General features: G+C 45.1%; 1 protein-coding gene across 4 annotated transcripts in view; it reads right to left on the reverse strand.

The window, feature by feature from the left end:
- Nucleotides 1–266: 266 nt before the first annotated feature.
- The window catches only part of LOC147420460 (Rhomboid-related intramembrane serine protease family protein), a 66,933-nt gene continuing 46,343 nt past the window's right edge, over nucleotides 267–20,856 (reverse strand). Inside the window, exons 6-8 of one of the 4 annotated variants that reach the window (XM_086505195.1) lie at nucleotides 11,277–11,443; nucleotides 1,249–1,311; nucleotides 688–1,157 (exon numbers count right to left, since the gene is read on the reverse strand). In XM_086505195.1, coding sequence (XP_086361321.1) covers nucleotides 981–1,157; nucleotides 1,249–1,311; nucleotides 11,277–11,443 — 407 coding nt within the window. In that variant the 3' untranslated portion in view covers nucleotides 688–980. The other 3 variants (XM_086505197.1, XM_086505196.1, XM_086505198.1) reach the window with 3 other exon arrangements.

The following is a 20,856-nucleotide window of genomic DNA, read 5'->3' on the forward strand; positions in this document are numbered from 1 at the left end:
TCCAAATGTTTTATCTCGAAATTGGGGGTTGCATTTCCCTACTGGAGCATGTCTCATAATTGGCTACCTTTACGCTACCTGTTTTGACAACTACCTCTTCTTCAATGTCCACATCCCTCTTTTCCCCTATGTCATTCACACTAGAACACAAAGCCAAGATTGCTGAGCTCATTTGCCGTTTGCCCACGATAAGGCATGCTTGAAGCTTCCACTTACTCCATTGAATTGGTGTTTCAAAGAACAATTGCACTACAGCCCGATGCTACTTTTAAGATTTTAACTACAAATTGGTCATTCACTCAGCAAACACCGGTAATCTTCAGGCTACATTATCTTCTTGCAAGTATTTGGAGATACCCCTCAAATTCTGTAAGTATTCTTTCATCATCTTTACAATCCATTTAATAGCTGAGGCACCTTGCACTGCAAATGCGATCCATTGGCTGAAACAAGTGTCTGTGTCATGAAACCACTACGCCATGCCTCCAATTGGTATGGAAAATAGGAATATGCGACTTTCTTATCATAGACGACCATGGATTTTAGCAAATGTAATCGAGCACCAAGTTGAGCTGTCCAAAATGCAAATTGAAGCCTAAAATGAAGCCCTCAAATCACGGCACCAATCACGACGAAAGGCCTATGAAGGCACTGCATGAAATCTCCACCTCCACCTGACATTTTACAAATCCATGAAATTATTCCTTATTTAGGAATGTCTAATCAGTGATACAGCCTGTGCAATGTGAACATTTGGAAGTCATAGAAAGACATTACTTCACAGATAACCATTAATTCCAGATATCCTGGGGGAAAACCAGACATGGGTCATGTGCTTCGACAACACATGATAAACCAATTGATCAGATTTTTCCTGTGAAACGGCCATGCAGAAGGTTAACGGCCCCTTGAAGGCAGTAGTAAACTTGTCAGAAGTCACAGCCTTCATTGAAAGGCTTCTCTAAAGCATGAGAATATACTCAAGTGAGACGAGTACGCCGTTCCTTGACCTGTTGACGAGGAGTCAGAGAACTAAGGATCCAAATAAGAGCTACTCCTACAAGCGCTCCCGATAAATGAGCAATGTGGTTAACATTTGTGAAACTTCGATGTGCTTGACCAGCCATCTGTGCTGATGCCTGAGCTGCTTCCATAACCTGTTCAAAGAAAGGCAAAATACGACTCCCTAATTTGCCCATGGGCCATCAAACTACATGAAAAAACTTCATGACTGGAGTGAGCTGCTACCTTTTCAAGAACAAATTGTCCAAGTATAAAGAACTCCAAAATCTTTCGCCAGTTCCAACTCATCTACAAAAATAGCTCTCTCTCTCTAGCTCTCTCTCTCTCTCTGAAAATTTGCCTAGCAAAAATAAACATCTCAAGGGGACAGCCTCAAGATATATATATATATATAAAGCTAGCCACCACAGAGGTGTGATCCCCAAAATGTCCATAACATATGCAAAATGTTACCAAGACAATTTCTTAGTTTCAAAACAAGTCTCTCAGATCTTCGAACATACAATTTTTTTGTGATCCAAAAGGGGGACAGCTCTCCTCTTATTGTGTAATGAGCACAGCAAGAGGAACGTCATCTCTATCTGAACTGCACGAAGGTAGCACCAGTATCCCCATGAACCCTATCGGGCTCAGGAGAAGTATGTGGTGTCTCTTCTAAGGAAGAAAGCCTAAAGAGGTGGATCCTATGCAGGATCCCGACATTTACAAACCTGTCTCACTGGAAGAGCCTTTGTCTGCCTTTGCCGCCTTCTCCTCTTCTTTGCTTGGCTCCTCCCAGCTCTACGACCTCCTGGTGCCAAACAATACCTCCGTCTATCTCTCCTAAGACTGTGCGCTAGTACTCTAGACACTTTCTCCTCCTAGTGCATCCAATTGCCATATGCCCTGCTTTGCTGCATACAAAACAATGTCTTGGTATTCCAACAAACAATACTCTCTGCAGTATGTCACCTCCACAAGGGAAGATTCTTTGTGAGAGAAGGGTGAAGAATCAATCTAAGGGTGGGGGTGTATGTTCACTGCCTTTTTGTCAACAAACTTTTTGATGTGTGCCCTCCTGAACTTATCTTTGTGGAAGTAATTGTGGAATTTCTAGAATAAATTTTTTGAAGTCTGACTATCTTTCTCCTTATTTTTGCAAGGATCATCTTGAATTTAAAAATTTCAGTAGCATAGGGTGGTCTCACATCTGTACCATGGATATTAACTTCATTAAGAATAAATTCGTCAAGAACCTGATTTTTCTTGGGCTTAAACTATACCCCTGATGAACCCCTTAACCCTCACCTAGCCTTGGCTGCCTTACTGAACTGATTTTCCAGAAATACTCCAACTGGAGTAAAATGTCAAACATGACATAGCTCTCATTGTTGGTGAGATCTTCTCACGTAAAGTGAGCAAAATCCCACACCATTGGCTGGTCCATGAGACTAGTTGGTTAACACCAGCTTCTATGCTAGTAACTCAGGAATGGACTGGGAAATTCTATATTTCAAGGGTTGACAAAGCCCCTGACAATGCCTCTTTTCTATGCCAAAGGCTAGTCTCGCTCTTTGCCAAAAAGACTCAATGGTCTTGAGTTTCATCACCTCAACCACCCAATTCTGTCATTGACTGAACAAGTAGTAGGCTGTAGCAGAACTCACATCCCTTGGATATTCCAACCCATCGAGAAAATTACCTGTTCTCATTTCTATCTGAAAAATCCACAAAGACAAATTTAGGTGAATTTCACATGCATCCAATTGCATCTTCACAAGTATCATTGACAACAAAACCTCATATCTTAACCTTATATCAACAGAATTCCTTTCCTCCTTGGAAAAAGAAGCAAGCGAACTTCAAGAGATTTTTTAGTATCTCTATCAATAACATCTGGCTTATTAAGAACGCCTTGGAAGTATTCATTGATCTACCACGATAAATTTACACACTTTCTTCCACCAACGTAACAAAATGTTATGAGAGCATTCAGCCAACCAGCAGTTTGGACTCCTGAATGCCCTAACTCACCTTGCATATTAGTCTAAAAAACAAGAAGGATATACAAAAATCTCCCTAGTTTGAGGGCCTTGAGGGGAAAAAACCTCTACAAAAGTTGCCCCGCTTAATTACAATCAGTTAAACTCAACGAAAATCCTCTCTTGGCTGCTCAATCATAGTTTTAAAAGTTCAGTCAGGGAGTTCTCTTTTAAACTACTTCTATGTATCCCAATAAGATGTGAATGTTCACCAGTAAGGTGTAATCTATACCTAGCCTTGTTTGAGTATAAACAGTATCAAAAACATCTATCTTCCCCCAAGTTGCTGAACAAAGTGACACCATTCAATCATACATTTCAGAATAAATAACCCTTTATTCGGGGTAGAATTTGGCCAAATCTCCCAGATTGCCTCAGAATTGAGCCTTAATTCTCCCCACAGTTATTTGTTGATGGTTCCCCATTCTCAAATAAAGCCATCTACCTTAACCTGGAGATTTCTCTCCAACATCCATTGACAAGTAACTATGAGGTTACCTTTTGCTGGAAAAGGGACAAGCTTGACACTGTCCTTGGCTGAATTTGTAAAAAGGAAAAGTGTTACACGCTTGGACAATCCAAGCGAGAAATCAATAGCAACATACAAACAGAAACTGCAAAGTCAGTGAACTTTGAGAGAGAGAGAGAGAGAGAGAGAGAGAGAAGAAGAAGAAGAAGAAGAAGAAGAAGAAGAAGAAGAGAATTTTAACGTCGTAGGAAACTATCCCAAGAGACCTTAAAGATCTATCCGACGAGGAGAGTTGAACTCAAGACCTTACATCCAAGAGGGAAATGGCTTAACCAATCTACCACACTTGGGTGATAGAAAGGTTATACCATTTTCCTCTTTTTATTAGCGCATGCCCCCCCCCCCCCCCCCCCCCTCCCCCCCCCGCGAGAAGAAGAGAATTTTAACATCGTAGGAAACTATCCCAAGAGACCTTAAAGATCTATCCGACGAGGAGAGTTGAACTCAAGACCTGTTATTCAAGAGGGAAATGGCATAACCAATCTACCACACTAGGGTGATAGAAAGGTTATACCATTTTCCTCTTTTTATTAGCGCACGCCGCATGGCCCCCCCCCCAAGAAGAAGAGAATTTTAACGTCATAGGAAACTATCCCAAGAGACCTTAAAGATCTATCCGACGAGGAGGGTTGAACTCAAGACCTGTTATTCAAGAGGGAAATGGCATAACCAAGCTACCACACTAGGGTGATAGAAAGGTTGTACCATTTTCCTTTTTTTATTAGTGCACATACGCGCGCACACACCCGAGAAGAAGAGAATTTTAACGTCGTAGGAAACTATCCCAAGAGACCTTATCCGAAGAGGAGAGATGAACTCACGACCCGGTATTCAAGAGGGAAATGGCATAACCAATCTACCACACTTGGGTGATAGAAAGGTTATACCATTTTCCTCTTTTTATTAGCGCATGCCCCCCCCCCCCCCCCCCCCCGAGAAGAAGAGAATTTTAACATCGTAGGAAACTATCCCAAGAGACCTTAAAGATCTATCCGACGAGGAGAATTGAACTCAAGACCTGTTATTCAAGAGGGAAATGGCATAACCAATCTACCACACTAGGGTGATAGAAAGGTTACACCATTTTCCTCTTTTTATTAGCGCATGCCATAGTTACCCGGAACGGGAAATCGGAACGGGGAATGGGGAACGGCAACATGCATGAAATGCCATTCCCTGTTTCGGATACTCACATTTGAAACACGGAACGGGGATCCGGAACGGGAAATTGGGATGGGAACGGGGACCTGAAAATGACCATTCCCTGTTACTATGGCGCATGCCCCCCCCCCCCCCCCCCCCAAAGAAGAAGAGAATTTTAACGTCATAGGAAACTATCCCAAGAGACCTTAAAGATCTATCCGACTAGGAGAGTTGAACTCAAGACCTGTTATTCAAGAGGGAAATGGCATAACCAAGCTACCACACTAGGGTGATAGAAAGGTTGTACCATTTTCCTTTTTTTATTAGCGCACATACGCGCGCGCACACCCGAGAAGAAGAGAATTTTAACGTCGTAGGAAACTATCCCAAGAGACCTTATCCGAAGAGGAGAGTTGAACTCAAGACCCGGTATTCAAGAGGGAAATGGCATAACCAATCAACCACACTTGGGTGATAGAAAGGTTATACCATTTTCCTCTTTTTATTAGCGCACACGCACACGCACACGCGCACACACACACACACACACACACACACACACACACACACACACACACACACACACACACACACACACACACACACACACACACGAGAAGAAGAGAATTTTAACGTCGTAGGAAACTATCCCAAGAGACCTTAAAGATCTATCCAACGAGGAGAGTTGAACTCAAGACCTGTAATTTAAGAGGGAAAGACCTGTAATTTAAGAGGGAAATGGTATAACCAATCTACCACACTTGGGTGATAGAAAGGTTATACCATTTTCCTCTTTTTATTAGCACACCCACGCACACATACCCGAGAAGAATTTTTATAAGCGCACACACACACCCGAGAAGAAGAGAATTTTAACGATCTACCACACTTGGGGGGGGGGGGGGGGAGAGAGAGAGAGAGAGAGAGAGAGAGAGAGAGAGAGAGAGAGAGAGACGACACGACACGGTGTAGTTCCGAGCCAAGATGCATTGGCCCCAAAAAATTTGTGCCCCTTTCGGTATTACTTTATTATTTCTCTTCGCAAAGTGCTCACATAGGTGCCAGAACACTTCCTAGGCTGTCCTAAACCCTAGAAGTACGAGTTAGCTTCACTTAGTCCTAGTAGGTTTATTCTCCATTTTTTTTCTACTAAGGGGAGGGTGTACTTTGGCCAGTCTCCTTACTGTTAGATTTACACCGCTGCTGCTTCACTCAGGTATAGGGCATACATGTACGACTAGTATGTCTTCGGGCTGGCCACCCACTGCACAGTCCGGCGGCCCACCTTGTCCACACGCCTTCATATATTTTTTCTTGTTGGGTATGGGGGTTTTTTTCCTTGCATTGCCCTACCTGCCCTTGGGCACCTATATATGGGGCCAGGGGGGTACCTGCTTCCACATTCAATCAGTCACATCTGATACGGTTGTATGGGTCTTTTGCTCTCGTAGTCATGGGGGGCGATCCTCTTCCACATACGAGTGTTTTCTCTCTCTCTCTCTCTCTCTCTCTCTCTCTCTCTCTCTCTCTCTCTCTCTCTCTCTCTCTCTCTCTCTCTCTCTCTCTCTCTCTCATGTCAGGACTCACATGAGGCCTGGCGCTTATTTCACAAGCACTCACCGCCTCCGACGATTACTTCTTCGGAGATTTGGGGTCAATATGTAACATCATTATATATGGTATCTCGACAACCTCCATTACCAAATCCGCTAGAGCCATGTCCTGCTACTAGTACTTTCTTTACTACGGAAATGGTGAAAAAAGCCATTGATAAGATGAAGACAAGAAGAGCATATGATCATGATGGTTTAGTAGCAGAACATCTGATCCATGCCAGGGATCTACTTTCAGAAGTCCTTGCTCGTCTGTTTAATCGGGTCATGTGTGAAGGATTACCTGAATCTTGGAAATTATCTACTATCGTACCTATTTTCAAGTCAGGGGATCCTATGATACCCGGGAACTATGTACCATTATGGTAGGTCACACATTGACCCGACTGTACGCATCCATTCTTGAACAAAAATTGAGTAGATGGGCAGAGAATGAGGGCATAAGGGCAACAGGACAAGCTGGATTCAGAAGGGGTTATTCCACTTTAGGTCATATTCTTACACTCAGAGCCATTATTGAGGAAGGAAGAGCAAACGGGAGAAGGATGTATTGTTGCTTTGTGGATTTTCGGAAAGCTTTTGATATAGTACCAAGGGCCAGATTGATGCGCAGGATGCAAGAGTTAGGGGTCCCCAAAGAGATTATTTGGGGGATCATGGCCTTATATGGGTCAGTAACTGGTTATGTACGTACTCCAGAAGGGGATTCCGACATTGTTCATTCCACCGTTGGAGTAAAGCAAGGATGCCCACTGTCCCCTACTTTATTTGGTATGTACATAGATGAGGTATCAGATTACATTGATAGAGAGGGTGACAGAGGTGCTCAACTTGCAGGGTCATGGATCCTTTTGTTGTTGTATGCAGATGATATTGTATTGATAGCAGAATCACCAGATGGAATGCAGAGGCAGCTAGATGCATTACATAAATTTGCGGAGGACAGTGGACTGTCGGTAAACTTGGGTAAAACCAAAGTTATGGTGTTTAACACCACACCGCAGTGGGTTAGGAGATCGGCACCTACATTTGCATATGGCCAGGATACAGTAGAGTACACAGATGCATACACATACCTTGGTGTGGTATTTCCAGGACCGAAGTTTACTCTTAAGAAAGCAGCGGATGCTAGATTATCCAGAGCCTCTGCGGCCTTGGGAGGGTTGGAGAGGATGTGTTCACAAGTGCAGTTTCAGGAACCACGAACAAAACTTTGGCTCTTTGATACTGTGGTGGCTTCGGCTATGCTTTATGGGGTCCAGATTTGGGGACCATCTGTGGATCAGGATAATTGGAAGTCAATTGAGAGACCTTTGGTATCTATGATTTCCCGAATGATTAGAGCCAAGGCCTCCGTGCCACACGCGATTACCAGAGCGGAACTAGCTGCCCCTCCGATAGAAATTGAAGCTCTTACCAGATCAGTGTCCTTTATACATGGTTTGGGGGATACAAATAATTGCCGATATACTAGACTGGCCCTCGAATCCTCTCGACAATTAGCAATGAAAGGGGATACATCATGCAGGGGATACATCATGCTGGTATGCGCAACTGTCCTTGTGGTTTCAGAGACACGCGTTCAGTATGGAAAGATTACCCCCCTTCCAAGAGTCTCTTTAGGCTCCATCACTGGCAATTACACGAACGGAGATTAATAAAATCATCCGACAGGATCTTATACAGTTGAATACTAAGAGGACATGGGTAGACCCTACACAAGAATTGGGCACAAAGGTGGCCGACTACAAAGAAAACTTCCTACAGCTATCTGAAGATGGATTTGTGATTCGCCCGAGCTACATGGATACCCACCTGTCTCATGGTTTGAGATGTGCTATTGGTCAGATTCGTACATCCTCACACCAGTTGGAAATCGAATTTGGCAGATTTAGGGGAATCCCACCTGAGAGCAGAATTTGCAAGTTATGCGGAATGGAGCAGGAGACAGAATTACACTACATATGCCACTGCACCGTATACTATGAGATACGTGGGCGTTTCCATTGCCTATTTAAAGAAGGCTTTGGACCTCTAGATAGAATCATGCAATACCAAGATCAAAGATGCTTAGGCTTGTACCTACTGGAACTACATCGGCACAGGGATAATCTAATGAGAAGACAAAGAGCACTACAGCCTCAGAGGCAGATCACAGATTTCTTCGGATCGAGAGAAGCAGGAGTGGAAGGAGAAGCAAGAGGCCAGCAGCCAGCACAAAGGAGTACCCACATTCATACCAAAGGCACCCTAATTGACAGAGCGATTGAGCTTAGGGAATCGAGACAACCACGACCAAGATGCAGAAGCACGCTTCACCGGAGGAGACTGCAATAAAGGATTAGAAGCATTCTAGCCAGACACCCAGAATGCTCCTAAAAAGTTTATTTAATACTTTGTTTCACACCTTCACACTTTTCACACTTAGTACTTTAGTACTAAGGTACCCAGACATTGTAACAGATTCACCACTTTTGTATCAGTTTGGTCTCATAGGTCATTCTGGCCTTTTGAAGACGTTAATATAACATTTCATTTCATTTCTCTCTCTCTCTCTCTCTCTCTCTCTCTCTCTCTCTCTCTCTCTCTCTCTCTCTCTCTCTCTCTCTCTCTCTCTCTCTCTCTCTCTCTCTCTCTCTTTTCCGCACACGCGCACCTCACACGGTATCAATCGCCAGTTGAGTCCAAGGCGCATCATCCGCGTCAGGTTTTCCTCCCAAGGGCTGGATCAGCCAGCGTTTTCTGCAGATCTACCAGCGTTTTGCAAAGCCCGGCACGCGATGGAATATGGAGTTTTCTGTCGCGGAGGACCGCACCTCCACTTACGTTTTTGTCTCCACACAAGGCGATCATCAGTTCTGGCTGCCAGCGCTACTCTTTTGGGACTTTTTGTCGCTGGGAAACCCTCTGCTTGCGTTTTAGGGCAGATTTGCGTTTTCAGGGCTGATTCAGCAGCAGTTTTGGACAGCAGAGGGGTCAGCCTTGGCCCACTGGATCTTGCCTCCTACACGGCTTGGCATCCGGTGCCTTGCCGGCGAGATTCCTCTTCATCTGCTACAGATTTCAGCCATATACCACTGCTGTTTTTTCTCTGTTTTCAGGCCTTCGACGGATGTGCACACAGAGATATGCCCTCCCTACACCCTCTACACTGCTCCGGACCCTAGTGTGCACCTATAGGGGGTTCCACCGTAGAACGGTACCAGGAGCATACGAGCATGCTGAAAATCGCTGGACAGCAGCGTTTTCATCACCTCGCAGTTGCGTTTTTGGGTGGACAGCAGCCACATGGCTTGTGTTTTTCACAGAGGATGAAGTTACCTCTTGCCAGGACACCATCCGATGGTGGTCCATGCGGTCTCTCAGTGACTGCTACAGTACACGGTATCTTCGACATCAACTTGATCATCTACGGGCGTATGATCCTTGGGAGATCCATTCATTCCAGCCATCATTTGGCGGTTGCGCCCTCCAGAGGGGGTGGTGACGTGTGTTTCGCTATGGACACACCTATGCGCTCATCAGGGGCCCTTCAAAGCGCAGACTGTTGAGTCTGGCTTTCCCCTCATCTTGGATTACCCTATCTACTAACAGGACACCATCCGGTGGTGGTCCATGCGGTCTATCGGTAACTGCTACAGCTTACTGTAGCTTCTACAGTTCAGCAGTTACCGATAGACAAGCTTTCCTTGATTCGGAGGACGTTTACGGAGAACATTGCTACATCTGGCCTTCCTAGAGTTTTACACAGTTTAGCCACCTGGCCACGTTGGGTTGCGGGTTCATGCATTGACAAGCTTCCGGTCATTCCCATGACGATTGCTCGGCTTCCCCATTTTCTCCAGACGGTTTGAGTACAGACACCACAAATCCTATTGGGCAGGACACTTGCAGGTCTATTGGCACTTCTTTTACGACAAGGGGTTGTTTTCACACTCAATTCGGGACCTTCACGCAGTATCTTCACCCTGTATCGGCGGAGTACAGCAGTTTGCTACACTGCTCACGACGGCACTTTACCATGGAGATCTCTCAGAGGTTGGAACACCCCAGACTGCTGCTACACTCATGGAGTATCCTTCAGTGGACATGGCAGCAGACATCTTCATCATTTGCCTCACATCTTCGATTTCATGCGGTTCGTTCAACGTCCGGCGTTGAGAGGGGGTGTTAGATTTACACCACTCTGCTGCTTCACTCAAGTCTAGGGCATACATGTACGGCTAGTATGTCCCACGTCAACAGCTTCCGCATTTTGTGGCTAGGATGCTACATCAACAAGATTACGAAAATTATGGTTTCCGGATCTTTAGATTTTTAGGCCCCTCGGCCATGCTCTTCAAGTTGGTTAGGGCTAGGTTTTTAAAAGAAACCCTTACCTCCTTTATTCCTTGTGTGCCACGTCCCTAATTTGTGACAGGGACAATCTGTGTCCATGGCGAAATGTGGTGCAATTACTGGAACGGTGTGTGAGACAACCTACGGTGTAACTAGCGAAGCATGAGAAGTAAAACACTGATCCGCTCTGGACAAGGCTGAAGGAGTTAAGAGTTAATGATTTTGCAAAAAGATTCGGACTCTGCACATGCTTTCGGTCCAATTCATCAATTCACAGGGTGTGAGTCAATGTTGCAACATCCAAACTTGAATCTGAGGGGATTGAAGAAACTGAGAGGTTCCAGTATAGAGATTACAAAGCTAGCTACTCAAAGCAGGGCTGACAGTAGCCGCCCTCCACAAAACATTAGCAAATCCATTTGTCACACAATACATTAATACAGCTCATGCGGGCCTCACAAAGAGTAGAATCTAATGGAGAGCTCTTCAGGTGACGTACAACTAAAATCTAAACCTTACCCCTCATGTACTCATGGGCAACAGTACTACACAAGCAATTCGAACCAACAAAGAAATTTGGCAATGACTTAAGAAGTATCTATGCAATACCTTCACAAGGACGCTTACTGCAAAAAGCCCAAAAACTGCCCCTGATGCACCCACTGAAACAACATTTCGAGGAAGAACCAACCAAGACACAATGTTTGCTCCAGCTCCAGTTATAAGGTATGTCATCCACAGGCCAAATCCGCCCTCCTCTTCCTCCACTAATTTTCCTGTTTTACAAACATAATAGCTGGTCAAGGATCTGAAAAGACAATTTTTATGAAACTTGCCTTTACACATACGTTCTTAAGATATGCTCTAAGTTTGTGAGATGCTGCACATAAAAAGCACATTACCAACCCCCGCCCTCTTCTGCCCCTTCCCACCCATCCACCTTGGAATAGTTTCTCTCAGCATCCTGTCAGCCCTGACTGCTAGATACTTGCTATCTCTTGCACCAAATACTTACCATTACAAATAAATGCTTGAATAAGAAACCAAGAATTATGTTTTGAATGCAATTGTGTCACTTCCACAGCAGATTTATGTGGTGGCTCTCTGACCATTGCTCTTGAGCATGTGCTCTCTTATCATGTCCCCCATCTCTACTTGTATTCAGATTCAAGCAGCCACTCCTAGGCAAGGGGACTTAAATTCCTTCCACTTGGCTACATGTCCGAGCAGGTTCCTTCTCTAAGGCCTGCAAGTGCATCAGTCAAGAGTCCTCGTGTTTTTTGGCTCAGAGACAGAAATAGAAATAGAAATAGAAATGTTATATTAACGTCTTCAGAAGGCCAGAATGACCTATGAGACCAAAAAGTTACAATGTGGTTGATATAAAGTCAGAGTAACAAAAATGACGAAATAAAATGCTATGGAATTCGAAACAGCTAGGTGTGATCTAATCAACTAGGTGGGATAGCTTAATCACAAATCACAAAAGATCCAGCATCGGTCCTGGTGGATCTCATCAATCTCCTCCATGGTCAATAGCCTGACTGGGCGTCGTGCATGTTGGGCCAGAGTGATCCGAATCCTCTAATGCAGCCTCCGTCGATGTTGTGTAGTCCTCCGTAGTCATGGGCGTCTGGATCTCCCTAGCTCGGTCGCTCGGTCGATCAGTGTGCCTCTGGTGTGAGGCGGCGAGCTCTCCTGTGGTAGAAGCTCCTCCAGGTGTCCAGTGTCTGCTCTAAAGAAGTCTGTGATCTGTCTCTGAGACTGGCTGGCCTCTCCCCTCATCAAGCTCTCTCTGTGTCTGCGCAGCTCGAGCAAAAACAGACCCAAGCATCTCTGATCCTCGTACCGCATGACTCTGGAGAGTGGTCCAAAGCCCTCTCTGAACAAGCAGTGGAAGCGGCCGCATATCTCGTAGTAGACGGGGCAGTGGCATGTGTAGTGCAACTCTGTCTCAGGCTCCAGGTCACACAGGAGGCATGTCCTGGCCTCTGTTGGTACTCTGATGTATCTCCCAGTTCAATGCACAGCTGGTGTGAAGATGTGCGTATCTGGTCAATAGCACATCGTATCCCATGAGACAAGTGGGTGTCCATGTATCTGGGTCTCGTCACAAAACCGTCCTCCATAAGCTGGAGAAGATGCCCTCTGTAGAAAGCCATCTTCGTGCCCAGCTCCTGTGCTGGCTGTATCCATGTTCTCCTGGTGTCTAGCTGAGTCAGGTCCTGGCGGATGATCCTAGTGATCTCGGACCGTGTGAGAGTCAAAGAGGTGCGTACATGCCCCACTACTGACCTGTATAGTGCCATGACCCCCCAAATGAGCTCTGTGGGTACCCCCATCTCCTGTAATCTGCGCATCAATCTAGCTCTGGGTACTGTGTCAAATGCTTTGCAGAAGTCCACAAAGCTGCAATAGATCCGTCTCCCATGTGATCTGCCCTCCTCAATGATGGCTCTGAGTGTCAAGATATGGTCAAGAGTAGAAAAACCTCTCCTGAATCCTGCATGTCCGGCTGCGCGTATCCCCTCCCTCTTTGCCCATCTACTCAGCTGTTGCTCAAGAATGGATGCGTACAACCGTGCCAATGTGTGTCTGATTATGATAGTGCGATAATTCCCAGGCTCCATAGGGTCTCCTGACTTGAAGAAAGGTACAATAGTAGATAGGCTCCGAGTATCAGGCAAGCCCTCACACATGGCACGGTTAAACATAACCACTAGGAGCTCTGCTAGTAGATCTCTGGCATGCATGAAGTGCTCAGCCACTAAGCCATCATGATCATATGCTCTCCCAATCCTCATCTTGTCAATTGCCTTCCTCACCATCTCAAGCGGTGAAAAAAGCACATGTATGGGAGCATGGATTGGGGGGGTTAGGAAGGGGGGGCTGTTCAGGAACTGTGTACAGAGATGACGCGTACTGGCCCCAGGCCTCTGTAGAGGTAATGGCGGGGGGAGGGGGGGGGGGGGGCTCATGAAAGAGCCGCCATGCCTCACGTGAGTCCTGACTCAAGAATAGCTGGTATAGATCCTGCTCTAGGCGAGCCAAAAATGCCCTCTTCTTCAGCCGCACTAGGCGTCGGAAGTCAATCTGTGACTGTCTGTGAGTGATGGCCCCCAAAAGCACCTCCCTCTGAAGTCTAGCTCTGGTCTCGCGGCATTCCTCATCATACCAGCTGTTCTGGGGCATGCTCCCAGAACGGGGCGTCTCTGCTCAGGCTGTGTGTGTGGGTATGCCTCTGCTGTTGCATCATGTAACGTCTGTGTTAGTATAGTAGTAAGCTCCTCCAAAGGTCGCCCTGGCTTTTCTGTACACAAGCGTCTGTAGATCCCATCTATGTATACAGAGTCCGTCTCCTGCGTGAAGGTGTAGCGAGTAGGAGATGCTGCCTGTGGCCTGTGTGCTACACTAAACTCGAAAGAGATGGTTAACGACACAAGAGCATGGTCCACTGCCACACCAACAGGTCTGGGTCCAACCATGAGGTCCTGGATACTAGAGATGAGACTCGGCTGTGCCATGACATAATCCATTGTGCTAGCTCCATGTCTGTGTGGAAAGCAAGTAGAACCCCTCGCACCGGGAAATCTCAGTAGGCCATTCAAGATGACCAATCCATGTGCAATCCCCATGTCTATCAAGTGTCGTCCATACTCAGTATGCTCCTCATCCTGTGATAGTCTGGATAGGTCAATCTCTGCAACATCCAGCTCTCTCAGATCTCCTCTGAAGTATCATAAAAAAATGTCTGATGATGGGCAGTCCTAGCATTGAAATCCCCTAGAATGATGATGTCACCATCTCTAGAGAACTCCCAGATGTCATCATCCAAAATAGAAAATGGGGACTGTCCTCTGGGTGGTGCATACACTGACATACTCGGGGGAAAGTAGCAAATAGCAATGTAAAGATATCTGTCTGTCTCTGTTCTCAATCTCACCCGCATATACCTAGCTTGCTCATCCCTGCGAGCTATATGTATCAATGGTTGCAACTCCTCCCTGAATACCACTGCCACTCCACCTGAGCCCCGCCCTCTATGCTCTGATCGTGTCTCCTGTCTACATGCGGTCTCCCATCTGTATCCACTAATGTGAGGCATAGACTGCCCAGGGCCCTGATGTGTCTTAGAGTAGAAGATGATATCTCTCCCACTAAAACTTTCCTCGAAAGCACCCACATCTAGACGTATAGATCCATTACAATTCCAGGTAGCAACTTTGAGTGTGGTCCCATAGGTCTCACACCGTCATGTGGAGCGTGGCTCCAATATCACCACTCTTCCATCTAGGCAGAAAGCAATCTTACCTTTTTCCCTTGCCGCTCTAATCTCTGGCATTACCTCCTGCATATGAGCTATTTGTCACAAACGGGAGCGCATACCAATATAAAATATACTCGGATAAATAGAATTATCACTTAATATTGAAGCCCAAGGACATAGAGAGAAATAAATAGAGAGAGAGAGAGAGAGAGAGAGAGAGAGAGAGAGAGAGAGAGAGAGCGAGAAGATCGACACAATACTAGGGACCAGAAGATGGGCTGGTCCCCCCCCCTTAAAATGAATCCTTTATTAGGGAGAATCTTTTTACAAGCACAAGAACAGGAGAAAACCCCTCCGTTCTAAATCTCTGACTCGATGGTCGTTCCTTCCCGTAAGGGAAATCCGAGAGACGAGCTCTCAATCCTTTTTCAGTCTGTACTCGGAGTTGAGACTCCGCAGACAATTTCCGAATTCCGTTTCCAAAATTTCCAAGCGTAGGCCGAAGCCTTCTCGCTTCTCCTTCGCGATGAAGTACCTGCAAACACACACGCAAACAAGCGACAACAATTCGTATGGAAAATCCACAATAGATACCTGTCGCTCTTGCGCGGGAAAAGCGACTTCCGTGCTTCGTAGTCTCGCGATCTCTTGCGTTATCTGGCGGCCGAGTCTTCTCTTGCTGACGTTGGTAACTCCTTTTTAGTGAGGGCATGTGGTGCTTTTATTGCTCCTTGGCCACGGCACGAATAGCTGCTCGCGTAGAGATCACGGCCGTTTAAAAAAAAAAAATCATTTTTTTTTTCGCTGTTCTGCCAGAAAAAGAAAAAGAGAAAACGTTGGCTGATTTGTTGCCTTATTTATCGGATGGCTGCCCACTTATTAAATGGGCGGCCGACGTATTTTAAAAATAGTCTGAATTTGCCCAAAAACTCAATAAAACCTTATAAGTTAAAAACAATGCTTTCACAGCACTTCCCAGGCGTCCCTGGATGCAACCACATGTACAAATGCAATGCAAACATAGATTCCTCGCGGGAAAGCGTCCGCTCTTCCCGGAAAACTCGTTAAAATATTCCGCTTTTTAAGAAAAGCTTCTCAGAACCCATCTTTATTCTTGTGCTTGCGTCTTTACGCGTATTCCTCTTTTCTAGTTCGGATTTCCTCTCGACTATGGATATCCCCTTCCCGATGCACCCGTCACCCACCTTGTGACGCATCAGGAATACCCATCACCTAGTCCTTTCCTACCGAACTTACAGTACAATCCCCTTCACGATGCTCTATGTCACCCATCCTATGACGCATCAGAGATGTCCGTTCCCGGATGGTCGGATACTTCTTACTGATGCTCCCTGTCACCCATCTGATGTGACGCATCAGAAGTACCCGTTCCTGGTGGCCTTATAGGTATTTCCTTTCACAGTGCTCCTGTCATTACTTTGAATGACGCACTAGGGATACTCTGTACTCGGATGTCTCCAGTGAGAAAAACCCTCTCACTTAAAATTCCAATAATTCATTTAGATTTATTTTTCTTGGTGTTCCAAGCGAGAAAACCCTCTCACTTATAAATCCAATAATTCATTTAGAATTATTTTCCTATCAGATAAAGCCAATTTAGCAACATCCCTCTCACTTATCAACAGTTGTCCTCAACTGTAGAGGTCCAACTGAACTGCCCGGAGAGAAACCGGGAAAATTTCAAATCTTGCTCAATGGTGAGTTGACTAGTCCTTTCTCAAAAGAGAACTTAGAAATTAAATTAAACAAAAATTTAATAATTCAATACTTACCTTACCGGTTCATGTCCTTCCTCTAGTACCTCGAGGATATCCTTCACCAATCATCAAACTTACGAGCCATGTAAGAACTCGTCATTCGCGTCATTCGCGTCTTTCCAACAGATCGGAAGTTTCCTCATCCAAGAATGTGTTGACTCAATTCCACCTCAATTCCAAGAAGAATAATCCTCCTAGAAATCAATCTAGGTCTATGTCCTTGCGCATAACCTTGCGCTATTAGTCGTGAGGATATTAAACCTCTTCTGTCCTCCCACATAGGGCGTGTCGAGAGCATTAAGCTCCTGTGAATCTTCCTGTGGCAGACAAAGTGTGTCATCTTATCAAAGTAAGGTCTTATTCCGGGCCTTTGCTTTGGGTAGGCCAATTGTTTTGATCCAAAGTTTCCTTATCCAAGACTCTGTTAACTTGATTCCGTCTTCTCAAATTCGAGAAAAATAATCTTCCTAGAAATCAATCTAGGTATTTGTCCTTGCGCATAATCCTGCGCTGTTAGTCCAGAGGGTATTAAACCTCTTGTGTCCTCCCACATAGGGAATGCCCAAGTCATAGAGCATTAAGCTCGATGTCTTTCTTTCACAATTTGTGTTCACCTTAAAGAAGGTTCTTGTTCCGAGGCGTCGCTCAACGTAGGCGGACGGTTCCAATCCGAAGATTCCTTGTGCACGGCGGCACTCCCTTCCAATCTTTTCCTCCTGCGAATTATTACCACCAGCAGTGTTTTCCCGACGCCCATTAGCGTCTCTTCCTTACAAAATCATAAAAAATGATTCACCTTGCCAGCATCAATGACGACTTGCAAAATCTCAAGCAGATAGGATTCTAGCCATAACATTTTCTGAACGTACGTTCAAACCTCGTTCACAATAGAGCGAACCCTCTTTGATTCTCAGGGATGTTCTCCCATATGTAATTCTTACCATTTTGAAACGGTTGGCGAACTATATTCTTACGAACATAATAGTTCGAATTTATTTCAGCAGCGTGTAAATGCTACTTGACCTGCTCATGGAGAAACATATACCGCAACCAAAAGTTGCTACTGTAATCGTAAAGGCGCATAGCGTACTCAATGATCAACGACCATCGGAAAACCTCTTCTCCGTAGAGAAACTCAAATTCCTTATACCAAACACATCTCAAATAGAAATTCTCGTGTCGGAATATTCTTGCGCGCAAAAAGGCACTCAAGAGAGTATAACAAACTCTCGCCCAGTTCCTTGGCATAGGTCTGCATCTTCGTGTGTTATCCATGTACTCAAAAGTGTACATAATTCTTAAGCTGTGTTAAAGTTTCGATGAACCTGGGAAATTACCTTCCCTTCGTAAGATCCTTAAAGCGAAGACGCTCAACTTGATGATCACTTGGCTCGATCTTAGAGCAAAACCCGCTCATCAAATAATCTAGGATTTTAATTCCTCAAGCATAGGCCGTAGTCGTTGCTTGTTCCTTCCCTCGTAAAGAGAGTATTCATTCACTTGTGCAAAAAGCACTACCATATCTTCCCTTACCGGGTAGGGGGTGTGGGTTTAAAGAGTACTCAAGCTTCATGAAAGCTTTTCTTTGCTTGAAAACTCAAAATGGTTCCTTCATAATTTCCTACCCGCAATAGCAGGTAATTTGTTGGAGAACTACCAGATACCAGATCAATCATGGACCTTCCGGATGGTTAAGCAAAGCAGTTCATCGTATAAACAATGTTCTGACTCAATCTTACTCTCATAAACACTCGAGAGTGATTGTCCTGGTTAGACACAACCATACCTCGTGCAAAAGAGCAAACAAGCATAATGCACTTTATGATTTCCTCAAAGATGTAACTTTGATTAAAAACCCACCCTCTCACTTAAAGTTCAAGGGTCTTCTATTCAAGAACTCAGGAGTTAGATTTAATTCCCTTACTCCAAACTTTCTGTGTTCAATGTTTCCCGTCCCACCACGGGGATTGGATTCTATGTACACAAAGGTGTACACTTTCAGCTTTGTATTGCTGACTCCACTATCTCCTGCAAAGTATCTTGCATCTCGGTTTACAAAATTCAGGCAAAAGTCCTTCATTAAATTTGTTCATCTTTCCTTCCTCAGAGAGGATCAAGAATGGAGCTACCTTGGCAAGAGTGAACCACTACTTGCTTTGACTCGCTCGTGTTCCTATTGGGCAAACCGATCCCAATCTTCTTGGATGCCTTCTTCAAGGCATAGAGGAAAAAATTTGTTGAAAACTTCAGTCTCGAATTGAATCCAAGTCTTGTTGTAAGTTCCTTGTAGAGCTTTGGTATACCACCAAGTACTTGCAATCCCCTTGAGGTGCTTGAACTTTGGTCAAATGCCTCACCTTCGACGCTTTTTCAGAAATTGCCGTTTGCAAAGGCAACTTCAAACTGTCGAATGAAAGCGGTAGCTTTCGCGGCATCTTCCCTTCCGTCAAAAGTATCAAACTTGACTGGAAGTGTTCCTAGGTCTAAAGACCTTCATATCCTTCTCGAAATGACGGAATTTCATGGCTATAGTTCTGGATTGACGTTCATGGATATTTTCTGGATTCTGAAGGATCTCGAGCAATCCGCTCCTTGGATTCTCTAAGTTCTTGAGCATCATGCTCTTGTCACCTTCGCAGAGAATCCCAAGTCTTGTGTCGACTTCTTGCAGAGAGAAAAAAAAAAAATCCAACTATGCGAGCTTTTCCTGCAGGACTTACGTTTCCGCCTGCTTACTTCTCTCGGAAACCTGCTTACTTCTCTCTTGGCTTGTCATGGCTTCTTCCCGTATCTTCCCAGAGTCGTCCACCTTTACAGAGAAAGAGAGGAGACCATGCTCTGATACCACTGTCACAAACGGGAGCGCATACCAATATAAAATATACTCGGATAAATAGAATTTATCACTTAATATTGAAGCCAAAGGACATAGAGAGAAATAAATAGAGAGAGAGAGAGAGAGTGAGAAGATCGACACAGTACTGGGGACCAGAAGATGGGCTGGTCCCCCCCCTTAAAATGAATCCTTTATTAGGGAGAATCTTTTTACAAGCACAAGAACCGGAGAAAACCCCTCCGTTCTAAATCTCTGACTCGATGGTCGTTCCTTCCCGTAAGGGAAATCCAAGAGACGAGCTCTCAATCCTTTTTCCGTCTGTACTCGGAGTTGAGACTCCGCAGACAATTTCAGAATTCCGTTTCCAGAATTTCCAAGCGTAGGCCGAAGCCTTCTCGCTTCTCCTTCGCGATGAAGTACCTGCAAACACACACGCAAACAAGCGACAACAATTCGTATGGAAAATCCACAATAGATACCTGTCGCTCTTGCGCGGGAAAAGCGACTTCCGTGCTTCGTAGTCTCGCGATCTCTTGCGTTATCTGGCGGCCGAGTCTTCTCTTGCTGACGTTGGTAACTCCTTTTTAGTGAGGGCATGTGGTGCTTTTATAGCTCCTTGGCCACGGCACGAATAGCTGCTCGCGTAGAGATCGCGGCCATTTAGAAAAAAAAATCATTTTTTTTTTCGCTGTTCTGCCAGAAAAAGAGAAAGAGAAAACGCTGGCTGGTCTGTTGCCTTATTTATCGGATGGCTGCCCACTTATTAAATGGACAGCCGACGCATTTTAAAAATAGTTTGAATCTGCCCAAAAACTCAATAAAACCTTATAAGTTAAAAACAATGGTTTCACAGCACTTCTCAGGTGTCCCTGGATGCAACCACATACACAAATGCAATGCAAGCGTAGATTCCTCGCGGGAAAGCGTCTGCTCTTCCCGGAAAACTCGTTAAAATATTCCGCTTTTTAAGAAAAGCTTCTCAGAACCCATCTTTATTCTTGTGCTTGCGTCTTTACGCGTATTCCTCTTTCCCAGTTCGGATTTCCTCTCGACTATGGATATCCCCTTTCCGATGCACCCATCACCCACCTTGTGACGCATCAAGAATACCCATCAATCACCTAGTCCTTTCCTACCGAACTTACGGTACAATCCCCTTCACGATGCTCTATGTCACCCATCCTATGACGCATCAGAGATGTCCGTTCCCGGATGGTCGGATACTTCTTACTGATGCTCCCTATCACCCATCCGATGTGACGCATCAGAAGTACCCGTTCCTGGTGGCCTTACAAGTATTCCCTTTCA

This window comes from Adiantum capillus-veneris, chromosome 28 (assembly GCF_014529385.1).
Source record: "Adiantum capillus-veneris isolate H3 chromosome 28, ASM1452938v2, whole genome shotgun sequence".
Classification (NCBI taxonomy): domain Eukaryota; kingdom Viridiplantae; phylum Streptophyta; class Polypodiopsida; order Polypodiales; family Pteridaceae; genus Adiantum; species Adiantum capillus-veneris.